This window comes from Oculina patagonica, chromosome 7 (assembly GCF_052425735.1).
Source record: "Oculina patagonica isolate OP01 chromosome 7, crgOcupat, whole genome shotgun sequence".
Taxonomy (NCBI): Eukaryota; Metazoa; Cnidaria; class Anthozoa; order Scleractinia; family Oculinidae; genus Oculina; species Oculina patagonica.
This window is the reverse complement of record NC_135764.1, coordinates 17,489,957-17,505,303: the sequence shown is the minus strand read 5'-3', so window position 1 is coordinate 17,505,303 and position 15,347 is coordinate 17,489,957. Positions and strand designations below refer to the sequence as shown.

At 37.3% G+C, this 15,347-nt stretch overlaps 1 protein-coding gene across 2 annotated transcripts in view; it reads right to left on the bottom strand.

The window, feature by feature from the left end:
* The window catches only part of LOC144661468 (polyglutamylase complex subunit TTLL1-like), a 35,873-nt gene that overhangs the window by 15,894 nt on the left and 4,632 nt on the right, over positions 1-15,347 (bottom strand). The window contains exons 3-5 of one of the 2 annotated variants that reach the window (XM_078522245.1): positions 14,999-15,141; positions 4,688-4,759; positions 1,547-1,622 (exon numbers count right to left, since the gene is read on the bottom strand). In XM_078522245.1, coding sequence (XP_078378371.1) covers positions 1,547-1,622; positions 4,688-4,759; positions 14,999-15,141 — 291 coding nt within the window. Of the gene's footprint in view, positions 1-1,546; positions 1,623-4,687; positions 4,793-14,998; positions 15,142-15,347 lie in introns of both variants that reach the window. The other variant, XM_078522244.1, reaches the window with a different exon arrangement.

The window sequence follows — 15,347 nt, the reverse complement described above, 5'->3', positions numbered from 1 at the left end:
TGGTATGGTTTATTTTTGACGTTTGTAATTTTTAAACGATGTAAGTGCTAGTGATTATTTATTCGTGTTTTAGTTACGCAATCCATTGTTTGTGCGACACTTTTTATAGATCGCCTTTCAGACACACGTGCGTTGAGATAAGAAAGCTGACATGTCACTTTTAAAATTGTTGTATAACGTTTGTAAATGTGACAAGTCACGTTTTTTTCCACAAGATTGCAAGTGATCACCCACAGCGGAAAGTAATCCCTTGAGAAATTAAAACAGTCCCTTGAGAAATTAAAAAAGTCCCTTGAGAGTTTACAAATATGTGGTTCCAAATTTTGTTCACATAACCCCTATTCTACGTTTTTAGCTTGTAAACAAGCAAAAACGTCGAAAAAAGTGAATAAAGTCTAACAAACTTAAAACTTTACACCTAGAAACCAATGCAGTTTGCAAACACTAAACTTTAAATGAAAACATGTTCAAAAGCTGGTCAAATAAAGTTTTATTCGAGCCGGGTTATAGATTTTCAGGAACGCGTATCAATTTTATCAGTGCGACTACCTCGTGACTACATGTAGGTCTGAGCACAGGTAAAATTTTGGTTTGGCATGGGTGAGGTAAAGTCGTTTACACGACAAAATTTATCCATGCCGAACCACTTTTTTCAGTATGCCTACCATATTTACCTGAGCAGCATACATAGGCTGCAGACCCCCAGTGCCAACATTTTTCGGGCAAAATGCTAAGAATTTGGGCAACAAGCCAGAGAAAAAATAGAAAATAAGCAGACAAATCTCAACATTACAATCAAAGCGAATTATATCAACAGAAAAAGTATTGGAAATATACCAAACTTTGTGGTTCAAAAGTCCAAATTTCTCATTTATCTGCTTTCGTTTCCTCTCGCAAATTGCTATAATCATATATGATTTTTCTTGCACATTCTGCGTGACCCCTCAGCTTGATTCAGTCGCAATCAGCTTTTCCATAGCTTGAACGTTTGCGCGCGGTGGACCCAGTTTAAGACCTTGAAAGAAAGCTGCGATACGGTTACAAATGTAATGAAACTAATACTTTTGACTCAAAATGGTAAGATCTCAGGGTTAGCTTAAAACTTTTTACAAAATGTTTAAACCCATTCATCCCTGAATGTTTTACACGCTTTTACATATTTTTCAAGTAGGGGAAAAAACAATGTAAATTGCCTCCTAAAAATACTTTTAATTTTGCTAAACTTTAGTGAATAGATAAAATATTTCTGAAGAAAAAGGATTCAGTGCATTGACACCTTCGGGCAATGCCACAAGATTATTTAAAGAACTATCATTTCCTTTACATGTAAGCAAGCAGGCAAGGTTTGTACACAACTATTTCAACGCAGGTTTTGTTGTCCATTTCATATGTCTGTTTATCCGGCTTTTAACCCATGCCATTTTTTTTTCGGGCAATAAGGTCTCTGCCCCCCTAGGTCCGAAGGTGCCCGTACGCCTATGCTGAGCAGTACCAACATTTTTCTGTCATGTAAATGGGCCTTAATATGTCAAAAATTACTACTTACGGTGTTCCTCTACTGTCTTTAGACCATTTCTTTAGCTGTGACAGTCTGTTGATAAGAAAAATCCCTTTACCCTGGGCTGAAAAATAAGACAGATACATCACCTTTAGTTACCCAGTGACTAATACAACAACAACAGTTTACTCTAGACTAAGAACTATGGGTAAAGTTTTTGTTAAATCAAAGATCTCTTCGAGATATCGAATATTGCATGAAGTTAGTAAGAGTAGAAGGTTTATCCTGGGCATTGTTGTTCGAACATATCATGGAAGAATTCAAACGTCTTTCAGTTCAAGCATTTTTTTTATTTTCGCGGAGGAAATGCTGTATTTGGGCACTTTGCGACTCATATACTTTGGCTTGGTTAAAAATGGTAAACTTTGACGCTTGCCTTTAATCGAAATAGTTGAGTCCTTTCGAGTTAGAAAGATTTCTACTCAGCTTAATGCAGGGTTAGTGACTAGGAGTATTGCTACTCCCCCCTGGATGGGATGCTAGTCCTTCGCAGGGTTACTCCCCAGCAGTAAATTCGCCGGTACCCATTTATACACCTGGGTGGAGATAGGCACTGTGAGAGTAAAGTGTCTTGCCCAAGAACACAACGCAGCGCCCCGGCCAGGTTCGAACCCGGGCCGTTCGACTCAGAGGCGAGCGCGCTAAACATTAGGCCACCGCGCCACTCCTAGCACCACTCCTAGTCACTTAATGCTACGGAAACCGGGATAAGCTCCGGCCTGTATGGGCCACTAGGCTCGAAGCAGACTTTACCTTTACCTTTAATGCAGGGTTCTCGATAAAGGTTACGCACGACAGAGTTACCTTAAAATTCTATCAGCAAAAATGGAAATTTTTCTTCAGAAAACAAGAGCCTATTATAAGAACCTTAATAGAATTAAAAGAATTAAGAAATTTCTCCCTTTTCAACAAAGATAGCAATTACAACGCGATGATCAAGCAAGACATGCTCCGCCTCCGTGGTGTGGTCGTCGTGTTCTCTGGGGAATTTGCAGAGGATTCTTCGCCTCCAGAACGCGCTGCGCGCGTTATCCTTGCGCCGACACACGAGCGAACAGCGTTGAACTTTTCAAGATTTTAAATTGGCTCCGGTTCATCTCGAGGTTAAAAAAACATCTTAACACAAGTGTACAAACGTATTAATGGCCAAAGCCCATCCTATATGAACGAACTTTTAGTGCCAAACTCTGAAATAAATGAAAGAAATAGTCGATATGGCTCTGTCAACTTGGCCTGCCCCCGTTTCAAACGAAAACCGAAGGAGGGCGATCATTTAGCGTGAGAGCAACTAGACTTTGGAACACTCTTCCCAATTTCTTAAAGAAAAGTGAGAGTCTACATTGTTTTAAAAATGGCCTATGATTTTTACGCATCTAGCCTTAAGGACATTCATCATTTTACAGTTTTTTAATTCTTAATTCCTATTTTTAGAAATTTCTGTATTTTAATTCAAATTTTAAATTGTATATATTATGTAGTTGTAATTTGTAATCCGAGGGCCGCTTGTTTGTCAGTAGTTTTTACTGTTTGCCGTACCCTCTTTTAATAAAGTTGATTGATTGATTGATTGATTGAATAGCCTGAATTTGTGCTAACTATTATTTAAGTAAGAACCTGTTTAGGATAACTTGGAAAAATGCAGGTTCTAACTCATTCGAACACAGAGAATGCCATTTTTGTGTGGACTTTAAAGTCTACACATTGTTGTGATGCAGTTTTTTCCAATTGGGGGGTCACTTTCCGTGATAACTCGGGCTAGTGCTTTTGGAAGTTTTCGAAAGTGATCGGAGAATCCGAAGTTTCGGTGAGATGTCTGAGATGGGCAGCCAAGGCAGTAAACCCAGAAATTCGATCAGTTTCGAGTAAGTCGCACTTTATTCTTGAATCTAGAAGCCTTTTTTGACACATCTTTGGAAGGGCGTGTGGTGGCTGGAAAATATACATCAAGGAACAACTTCAAAGGCAGCGGTATGCATATATCCAAACCGTGCGACAAAATAATTTAATTGTCGGTTCAAATAACGTCCTTCGCCGCCTCTCAAAACACCGACTTCAAGTGAATATTTCGTGAACAGAAAAATATATTTCTCCGCCTTTCTACGTAAGCTACTAAGAAATTATTTGTGAAAGCTTATTGAAACGCTCTTATTCCAAAAAGGTTAAAAAAAGAACTCATTGAAAGAAGTTTTTCGATGAGTTGTTTACAAACTTTACACAAAGAGTAAGGGTTGTGTAAACAAGCGATGCGAGACAGTTCACGTGCTCCACGCAACATTTCTTTTTTTTAATGAAAATAGTATCCTATCTTGCTAGCGGTAAGGAAAGGCTTTTGGTCTAATAACTGCTGTTCTTGTAGGATTCTAGGGGTTTTTATTTGCATGAAAAAAAGGCATTTGTCGTGAACAACGTGATAAAGGGTCACACCACGCTCCTTCACATTGCGTGACATCCCAAGCGGCAATGGTAACGTGTGTTTCTTGAAGCGTAGTACATAAGACAAGTAATAGTACATTTTGTTCTTGATCCAACAGTCTAAGTTGTAAAAAAATAAATTGATTGATAATTTCTTTGTTTTTTCGCCTTGTATCTCGAATTACTCAATTCGAAACTTGAAGTTGTTGACTGCTACAGTAACTCATTGATTAATTCTTAATGTCAACTTTTAATCAAATGAAAGTCCACACATGTTCACATAGCGGACTCACTTTTACTGTTATTAATCTTTCGTGCAATTCTCCTTGGTACCCCTTAAATTGCAAGGGGTAGAAATTTTTTCATAACTTACTAAATAGCACTTTAAATTTATAATTATTGTTATATTCCTATATTAATTGAATATACCATCTTGATACTTCTTTATTTTGATACTGACTGTTACATCTTTTAGTAATGTTTTAACTAGGTGCCTGCAGCAAGCATAGTACCCTGCTAACAGGTTAAAATTGCTTAACACAAAAATTTGAGCAATGATTATCATTGTTCAAGGATTTTTTTGTTGGTGACTCACCCTGTGCCGACACTTGGCCAATATACTTCAGCACTTCTTATTATTGAAGTTAATTTACAAATTAGGCATGCATACATGTATGTACATTTAATTTTTCATTATATACGGAAAATATAACATACATTTATTGGTGGGTTTCATGATCCAAGTGCTGGATGGATTCTTTCTAAATTCCTCCACAAACAAGTTATAATCTGCTGGTAAAATAAACGTTACAGGAATAAAATCTGCAAAAGAAAACAGACATTCTACTTTTTGCAGTTGTCTTAAAAATCTCTATTTCACTGAGAAATCAAATAGCCCCACTTAACAGTACAAAATGTTTTAAATTGGTTCTATTGCCATTACAAACTGTAAATTATTGTTTACTTTAGACTTGGAAGTGCCCTAAATTTAGGGAATAAAACCTTTATTCAGGACTATGTCTTTTTATAAATTGGAATGATAAAGATCATACATGTAGCACCTTGTAGAAGCCACAAAATTATGTAATTATAATAATTTTATTGACCACAAATGTAATAACATCCTCAAAATAATGTAATGAGGCCCTCAAATGTAATAACGCTTGCAAATGTAATAAGGGTTTGACCACAAATGTAATACACCCTCAAATGTAGTAGGGGTTTGACCACAAATATAATGACACCCTCAATCTAGTGTTCTAAGGGTTTGATCACCGGTCAGTATAAAACTTGGACTGCAGACTACGGACTACGGACTGGGTATAAAACACGAATCGAGGTATAAAATGCCGACTCAATCTGCGGACTACAATCCTAGACAAAAGTCCTGGGACACTTAACCACTTCGACGAAAAATTGACATTGTATTGACCTCCCCCTCCCCACCCCCAATTCAATGTTGGTTTCTATCCATCATACCGTGGGACAATATCTCAACATTGTTTTGGGGGGAAAGGGGGGCTCGGAAAATTAAACAATGCGTTCTTAATGCAAAGGGAATGGTCACTGAGCACTATTTCTTAAAGTGTCCCATGGATTTTTGTCTAGGATTGTATTTGTGTGCGAAAAAATCGGGATTGTCTTTGCGTCCGAAAGAAGGTTGCATAGGTTTAAAATGTGTTTGTTCTAGCAGTTATTTGCACAAATGTTTGTGAACAGTTACAGCATGTAACAAGAAAGCTCTGTTTGGAGTTCTTTTCGAGCCACAAAGTGTAGCTGTTGGAATCCGTTCCTTGGGAGAAATTGACTGTTTTTTCTGTTGCTTTCTTTTGTGAGTCTTTGAGCGCCCAAATACAAGCTTTGCAAACTCTTTTCAGTATAACATGGTACACTAATGTCAGGGATCGTTATTGCTTTCCATCTTTATTATTCTTTGCCAAGAAACAGCGCCTAAGTGTTCAAAACCATCATATTTCCTCTCAGAACTGTAAGTACCCTGAACAGTGCTCGACCGGAAACGCAACAGTACTCGCGTGATTCTTTGAGCTAAAATATTTAGAACGTGCTCATTTTCATTGGGTTTTCATCTCAGCATATCAAGAATAGTGTATTCAATGCCATGACGTTCGATAGTTGTAACTGGTTCTTCGTTTAATCACTTCTTTAACAGTACTCACTCGTAAACCAAGAGTAGAATAATTAGCATATATTATTTATCTCAACGCTTGTTCACCGAGTACTGTGAGAAATTGAGCAAAACGTTTAGCATCGTTTATGAATACTTCATAAAGGGTTCCTATTTGAATATTCAATCGGTTTAGCTGCGTTTCACGCATATATTTCTGAGCTAGGGCATAAAAAAGCGGAAAACAGTGGCGAGTACTGTTGTGAGAAATGTTAGCGTATCTCATTATCTCATTACAACAGAACAGTGACACTTATCTTTGTGTCAAATTTCAGCTGAGCAGACCTGTTCAATTATTAACAGCCAAAAGAATGGTTTCTTTTCAATGACCAAAAAGAGATTTGCCTGTTTGAGAAGAAAAATCGCTGTAGAACCCTGTCAAGTTTGTTTTGTTGCGATAAAGATATCGTTTTGGGGGCTTTCCGACATAGTCCTCATGTCTGATGAAGGCGATATATTGATCCCTATTGACTCGAATCTGTTCAAAAAGTGATGAGTTAATCGATTTTGTCACAAAACACCGTCCTCTTTATACAAAGATACAGTTAGAGCGACCACAAATCCAAATAAGTCCTGCTTCTCTGGCCTTTTTTTTAATAATTCACCCACCCCTCCCCCCTTATTTTCTGATGTCACGTGTCACGTCTTTTATGCCGTGGACCTACATTTGCATTAAAACCGTTGATATTTCATTGAAATAATACATGTGCAATCGCATTATAGCCAAAAATAGCGAGTTCAGTACCGAGCTCACAAATACAGTATTTGTGTGCGAAAAAATCGGGATTGTCTTTGCGTCCGAAAGAAGGTTGCATAGGTTTAAAATGTGTTTGTTCTAGCAGTTATTTGCACAAATGTTTGTGAACAGTTACAGCATGTAACAGGAAAGCTCTGTTTGGAGTTCTTTTCGAGCCACAAAGTGTAGCTGTTGGAATTCGTTCCTTGGGAGAAATTGACTGTTTTTTCTGTTGCTTTCTTTTGTGAGTCTTTGAGCGCCCAAATACAAGCTTTGCAAACTCTTTTCAGTATAACATGGTACACTAATGTCAGGGATCGTTATTGCTTTCCATCTTTATTATTCTTTGCCAAGAAACAGCGCCTTTAGAAGTGTTCAAAACCATCATATTTCCTCTCAGAACTGTAAGTACCCTGAACAGTGCTCGACCGGAAACGCAACAGTACTCGCGTGATTCTTTGAGCTAAAATATTTAGAACGTGCTCATTTTCATTGGGTTTTCATCTCAGCATATCAAGAATAGTGTATTCAATGCCATGACGTTCGATAGTTGTAACTGGTTCTTCGTTTAATCACTTCTTTAACAGTACTCACTCGTAAACCAAGAGTAGAATAATTAGCATATATTATTTATCTCAACGCTTGTTCACCGAGTACTGTGAGAAATTGAGCAAAACGTTTAGCATCGTTTATGAATACTTCATAAAGGGTTCCTATTTGAATATTCAATCGGTTTAGCTGCGTTTCACGCATATATTTCTGAGCTAGGGCATAAAAAAGCGGAAAACAGTGGCGAGTACTGTTGTGAGAAATGTTAGCGTATCTCATTATCTCATTACAACAGAACAGTGACACTTATCTTTGTGTCAAATTTCAGCTGAGCAGACCTGTTCAATTATTAACAGCCAAAAGAATGGTTTCTTTTCAATGACCAAAAAGAGATTTGCCTGTTTGAGAAGAAAAATCGCTGTAGAACCCTGTCAAGTTTGTTTTGTTGCGATAAAGATATCGTTTTGGGGGCTTTCCGACATAGTCCTCATGTCTGATGAAGGCGATATATTGATCCCTATTGACTCGAATCTGTTCAAAAAGTGATGAGTTAATCGATTTTGTCACAAAACACCGTCCTCTTTATACAAAGATACAGTTAGAGCGACCACAAATCCAAATAAGTCCTGCTTCTCTGGCCTTTTTTTTAATAATTCACCCACCCCTCCCCCCTTATTTTCTGATGTCACGTGTCACGTCTTTTATGCCGTGGACCTACATTTGCATTAAAACCGTTGATATTTCATTGAAATAATACATGTGCAATCGCATTATAGCCAAAAATAGCGAGTTCAGTACTGAGCTCACAAATACAATCCTAGACAAAAGTCCTGGGACACTTAACCACTTCGACGAAAAATTGACATTGTATTGACCTCCCCCTCCCCACCCCCAATTCAATGTTGGTTTCTATCCATCATACCGTGGGACAATATCTCAACATTGTTTTGGGGGGAAAGGGGGGCTCGGAAAATTAAACAATGCGTTCTTAATGCAAAGGGAATGGTCACTGAGCACTATTTCTTTAAGTGTCCCATGGATTTTTGTCTAGGATTGTAGGTATAAAATACGGACTAAGCATATAAAATGCATTTAAAAGCGAACCATGGCTAGAAATACCAAGAACCCATCAAGGATGTATACGTGAGCATAAAACTATTGTTCGCACCAAAACTGTGCAGGTGACCGTATGTAATGCAACAGTTTATGTGACCTTTAATTGTTATTGTTGTCGGCTCGTATTTCGTTGATGTTTGAGATCTCTTCTGGTTATCGAAGAGAGTGTCGTTGTCCGTTGAACTTTGTAGGCATTCGCCCCGAACACTTTAATACAGTCAAAATAAGCTTCCTTTCAGAACCCCTTAACGTCAAAACCACTAAAGGGTTATTTTTTTCAAAATCCTATCCTCGAAATGAATAATTCCTTGTTAAAACAGCAGCTCCATTCAAAACCACAGTTCAAAACTCGAATGTTTAGTGGATTATCGTCTGGCTACAATATTGTACATCACACGACAGACATGTTGCCGAAATTTGCTTATTTTCGCTACACGAAGTAAATCAACACACGGTTTGTTTTCACGTTTTGCCATTCGCTTATTTCAGCAAAAGAGAGGCAGGAAATTTCAAGTACTGAAGATGCTTGAAAATTCTACGAGCAGAAGAGAAACATACGGGGAAATATGTCTGACCTGGTTTTCTCATGTGCCTGCTGCTTGGGGCTGGTTCAACATGTCTTAAGTTTGAGTTAGGGAGGGTAATATTAGTAAAAACAAAACACCAGTGGAGGGGAATCGGAGAAGGTTCGAGTTTAGCAGCTGGAGGTTCAAGTTATCTGGTTATAGAGATTCAAGTACTACAGTAACTGTACATAATGAAATCAACACCATTTTGAGTTTTGAGTCGAGACTCTACTGCAACTCCAAGAATGGAGGACTATTGCAACAGAAAGAAAAACAAATTGGTGTTTTGACAGTACTTTGCTGTAATATACGAGTAGGCTTTCAGCAGGAAAAGGATAACTTTGTTGAGGTACCAGTAAGTCAACTTTTATGTTTACAGCATCAAGTGCTCCTCGTTATATTTACCATCAGATCACGTCTGTAAGCAGTTTGTATGCTTAGTCTGCATTTTATACTGTAGTCCGTATTTTATACCTAGTCCGCAGATTGAGTCCTCATTTTATACCTCAGTCTGTGTTTTATACCCAGTCCGTAGTCCGCAGTCCATGTTTTATACTGACCGCTTTGTTCACAAATGTAACAATTTCTTCAAATGTAATGGGTTACAGGTATCAATTGGAAGAATTGAAACTGCTCATTTCAAATTAAAAGAACTACACTTGTGTAAGCCAATCAGATTGCATTATCGCGGAAAACAGGCTGTTTACTATTTTCACTAGGTGTTATATGCAAATGGAATAATTTAAATGTTGAATTTCTGAAGAGGCATTGTGTCTATAAATTCGGTAATAAATTGTTGTGCCAAGCTGTCCATTCATTCCTTGCGGAAATTTTGATATGCCAAGGTCATGTGTCCATGACTTTTGATTTTGCCATGGCAATGCCATACTTACAAGAAGGTCTGGCCAAAAATCGTCATTTTTGCATTTTTTCTTTATTTATCCACTGCAGTAATGTTGTTTTAACAACATAATTGTCTAATTTGAAGGTTGAAACTATTATTTGGCATTTGTCGAGTTCAATAAGCCAGGATAAGCTTGCCGTGTTGTCTTCTAAACACATACAGAACCTCGTCGAAATATTTTGGTGCATGCATATTGAAAGTGACTACTAATTAATTTTTTTGCATGCAGATCATTTAGTTGCATGACTTGATTTAGTTGCAAAATCCACAATGGCTGCGGTCACATCTACGGCGTAACTTTTAAAGTTTTACTTACCTAAGTTAGTCTCAAGTTACATGACATCATACCTAACTGTAGTTAGTGCTTTTCGGTCCACTTTGCGGTCACACCAATGCAGTTATAACTACAGTTAGTTCTGATAAGCCTTTGGAAATTAATTTTTTTTAATTAAAATTAGTTCATAGTGACAGCCCCTGTTGTAGATCTGTTAAATGTGTGGTTCCAGAAAATATCCATACCTCCACCACGGAGGGAATTGGAAATTCCAGGGGGGTGGGGGGTTCAAGGGCCCAGGAAATTCCGAAGAGGAGGGGAGTTGCCAGTGAAATTCCGCTTCCAGACATTCAAGTTTGATGCAAGTGCAAACTAGTTTCAAAATCGTTTCTTACCTACTCTTCAAATGTTTTTGTTCTTGTTATTTCTGGCTATTTGTTTGAGATTTTCCTGTTAAATTTTGCTTTCACAGCGAGCATTTATGACTTTGTGTTCACGTTTAAAGGTGAATGTTATCAACACTTTTCATATCTGTGTTATAATACATTACTAAGTGGTTTTCTAAAGCGATTGGAATGAAAGGAGATGGATGGTTATACATCAAGGTAATTTTTGGCCAACAGATCTTTCGTCTGTTTACTTTTGTGGAAATTTATGTATTTTGTCTTAATTACAGTAGTCTGGCGGCTTAGCTCGAAATTTTAGTTGAATTGTGCACTTTTTGATACAAGCATGAAACTTGGCACAATGAAAGTGGTCACCAACAGAATTTTTTTTAGATATAGTGCCAAGCCCGAAAAACACCGGTTTCCATGGAAACCTTAATTTATTTACCCTATTCAGACCAAGCTTTTTTGGATCTTTTCAGACCTCCGTAACTTCCAGAATATTTAAGCAATCACAATGAAACTTAGGGAATATATAGTATGTCCAAACACCTATCTTTTGGTATACGTCACGTGGGAAGATGACGTCACATGACGTGACAATTACATCATAATGTCAAAACAGCCACCATCTTGGGTCCGCCATCTTGGATTTCGAATTTTTTCCAAAACGTCATAAAACCGCCCAAAATTACTGCAGAGTACTCAAAATCAATAAAACTGTGATTAAAAACCGTAAAAGGATAAAAATAATTGCATTAAAGTTATTTTTCATTAATAAAAACACGAAAATTACAAAATTGGGAAAACATGCCTGTCAAAATGCCGTTGCCATGGTGACGTCAAGCTCCTGACACAACAACTTACCCTACCAAATTATTTCCTGATAAATTTCAGATAAACTTGCAAAGTTTGGTAGCGTTTGGTTGAATCTTGAAAAAGTTATAAGCGTTCAAAGTCAGCGCGGGCAATTTCTGCCCCTCCCGGTCTGGATAGGGTTAAAATCAATGAAATTTCGTGAAATATTTGTTTTTCCTGGTTTATATACTACTTATTAACCGAGAGTGAGGTCATTACAGGGGAATCTCAGACCGAAGCCTTGAAGTATTGACCGAGCGATAGCGAGGTCAATACATCAAGGCCGAGGTCTGAGATTCCCCTGTAATGACCGAACGGACGAGGTAAATAAGTTATTTATTATATGGCCTTTTAGCGCTATTCTAAACTGAAATATCTAAAAAACACCGAAGTGAAACTCGCTCTCGCTCTATGTGACTCTCTTCGTCGCTCATACTAAAGAAGTATCGGTATGCTAATATTTTTCTTTCAGTTGTATAAAAGATAGTTACATTTTGTCGGTATTTATTGTCGTTCTCGCAATTGTGCTAGTAGCTTTTACTCACAACTCAAAAAACCATGTAAAAACTGCCGAGCCGAGAAAAATTTTCATAATGCCCGGTCATTACAGGAAAATAATGCCCGCTCAGCAGCCAATCAGAGCGCGCGTACTATTGTAGCCATATAATAAAGACAAATATTATTATGCCAGGTAGTGATACCAAGTCGCACGTACAAATTTAGAATGAAATGCTGTAATTTAGACTGTTCACAGCCCTATATTTTCCTATTTTTCTTCTGTTAGCGAACGGTTAGACCTGGACGCTAGCACAAAACGAAAGACGCGAGGGAGCAGAGGGCGGGGAACGAAAAATCTTTTCCCATGCAATAATTTCCTATTAAATTATTGGTATCAAACAGATGGTAAAAAATAACAATTGTAAGCGTAATTAAAAGCATTCATATCTGTATTTATGAATAAAAATCAACAGTAAAAGGTTTATAAAAGTACAAGAAGAAATACTTTGTGGGGAAGGGGCAGGGGGGCCTCTCGGCTGAAAATTTCATTGCTGTTAACTAGCTGAAAATAGGAAATTGGCGTTGGCACTATATCAAGAATTGATTAGTATGCGAATGCTTGTAATCCTGCAAAGTTTGGTGCTTGTATCAAAAATCGCACAATTCAGGAGCTAAGCCGCCGGACTACAGTACATGTACATGTATGCATCGTTTTAATTTGATATCTTCCTATTGATCGATTATACACTATACACTGACTTTAGTCATGTTAACAAGAGAAGTGGCCTAATGTTTAGAGCATTTCACAAATTCTTTTTATATTTTTTTTTCCAGAGGGGCTGGGGGGGTATGTAAAATACTTTTGGAAATTCCGGAGGGGTAGGTGGGGTTTATTTTTCTTTACAAAAACGGAAATTCCGGAGAGGTGGGGGGCCTTATGTGAAATTCCCTCCGTGGTGAGGGTATGGATATTTTCTGGAACTACACAATGTAAAAAAAGTTGACTGGCAAAGGCTGTGTCTAGTTGTTCCTCTATATTTTTTTATTTTTTTTTATATTTTTGTTGGACAACTTGGCGTCATAGAAAAAATGAAATAAGGTAATTAAGCTTTTACACCGAAGAAGTCAAGCTTTATTTTTTGCTTACTTTGGTTATACATAATTTCTTGTCATGTTGTTTTTTTCCCCTCGCTTCATGCTTTATTCTGCATATTCATGATCATCTCACACGTGCAAAAATAATTGTCACATTCTGATTGGTTGTTCATTTGTAAAACTAGACTAACCCATGAACCCTGCTTGGGTATAACTTAAGTTAATCTGTATTGTTTTGGATCACAGAGGCACAAATTTTCTAACTATAGTTTGAGTAATAAAAGAAGCGGTCACATTACCGAAATATCTAACTGTAGTTATCCCTGTCTTAACTAAAGTTAGTTGCCTAGATGTACAATGTACATGTGACCGCAGCCAATATCTTGGCATGTTTGAATGCATTTCTTGCCTTCATCTTCAATAAAATTCAATTCTGAGCAAAGTTTAATTCAAGTTTCTTTCATATTTCAATCTATAGTTCACAATGCCAATCACATGTGAGAACTTCAGACTGCAGAAACCATGAACAATTAATGGGTTTCTATCGGTTACGGAGCATACTTTAGTTCTTATTTTGTTTCAAAATACACGCTCTGTCTTTTTTTAGCAACTTAAAGAACTGTATTCTTTCGTATCAAGGGCCAAATCCAGAACATGGTTTCAGGGATTTTTGAAAGAAAGAAAACAGGACGGTTACTCTAGCGACAATATAGTCGTTTCGACCTGGTTCGCTATCCTAATTCAGTATGTTGTAGACACGTCTAGACATAAGATGTAAACCGATAAACCGAATATAATTATAAAATACCAAATTGTGGAGTTTTGGTTACTGATTGTAAATCTTTTCGGTAGAACAAGGGATTCAATATATTTCGGCAAACGATTTCAACCCTTAGGCAATCAGAGGTCCGGTGATCGTAAGACTGCAATTTGCAAAGTCTTCAGACAAAAAATATTCAAAACGTTGGCGTGATTGGTGCAAAGTAAACACCTCAATCGTTTGATTTTCACTTTTCCTTTCCGCCATCTCGTTTTGCTGTTATGGAAAAAACGAACCTTCCTTCTATCAGTGTTTAGGTCTGCAACAATAGTTGGGGTGAGATAAAAACCGGAAAATGCAAGCTTACTTCAGTACAAATTGTAACATGCCATCAGGCGAATGTTACTGCAGATACAAATTCATTACAATTTTTGAAAAGATTTATATTCATTCTTGCAGGGACAACAATGCATTGTTGCAGGTGATCAAATTTGTCACAACATGTCATGTCGGTTGTCGCTGCCTTATAAATCCCTGACAAAAGTATTGAAATTGTAAACAACAGAAGAAAAGCAACTTGAAATGTGGGATGATATTGTGGCGAAAAATGTCACATAGAACTCTGCGGTTGACACATTTTAATTGGCTTATAACACTTAGCGGACTTTTGACTTGTATTGAAAAAGTATGTTTACAAATCGCATGCATTTCAAGTTTTTAAAATATTTTTTGGAAAATGAAGATAAACTAGTAATCAATGATTTGGCTTGAAAAAAGGGTTTTTTCCAAAAAATCACCCCTTGAAGGTTTACGGTAACCTTAACCCTACCCTAAGCAGCTGGATAGCCTTAATGGCAGTGTGCTTGCAGTTAGCTTTCACTCCAGTCTGCTTGTGGTTAAAATGCTGTTGTTATACAAGTTGTTTTCAAGTTCTATGGAATCCCGTTTGAGGTCTGTTACATATTTCCTTTCCCTTAATTCCCAAGCTAGCCAGTTAAATACTTGCATCTCAAACAAAGAACATACATGTAGGTAACAGGTAGGTAACATATTACCGACAGTTTGTTGTACCATTATTGGTAGCATTAGTCCTGTATTTACCAAGATGAAGGTATCTCCCAAGTTCATCCTTCTCAGCCACGGGATTTCCTTCCTTATCTAAGTCCTTACGATATCTCTTGATGTTCTTCATCATCATATCTTTTCTTGTCAGTTCATAGTGGTTAGGGAAATGATTAATCACTCTGTAGGAAAACAAAGAAACTCAGTACGTGGCTATAGATCAGATAATTTACATGTACATAAAAACATGGACAGGTATTAAACTTCAAACACTGATAAACAATTAATGCCGGGTCCCAGACCCAATTAAGACGATGAAAGTACATCATGTGGGTGCACATTGTATTGATAAAACACCCCTTGTTAGTGCTCTTTATATAAAAAATAC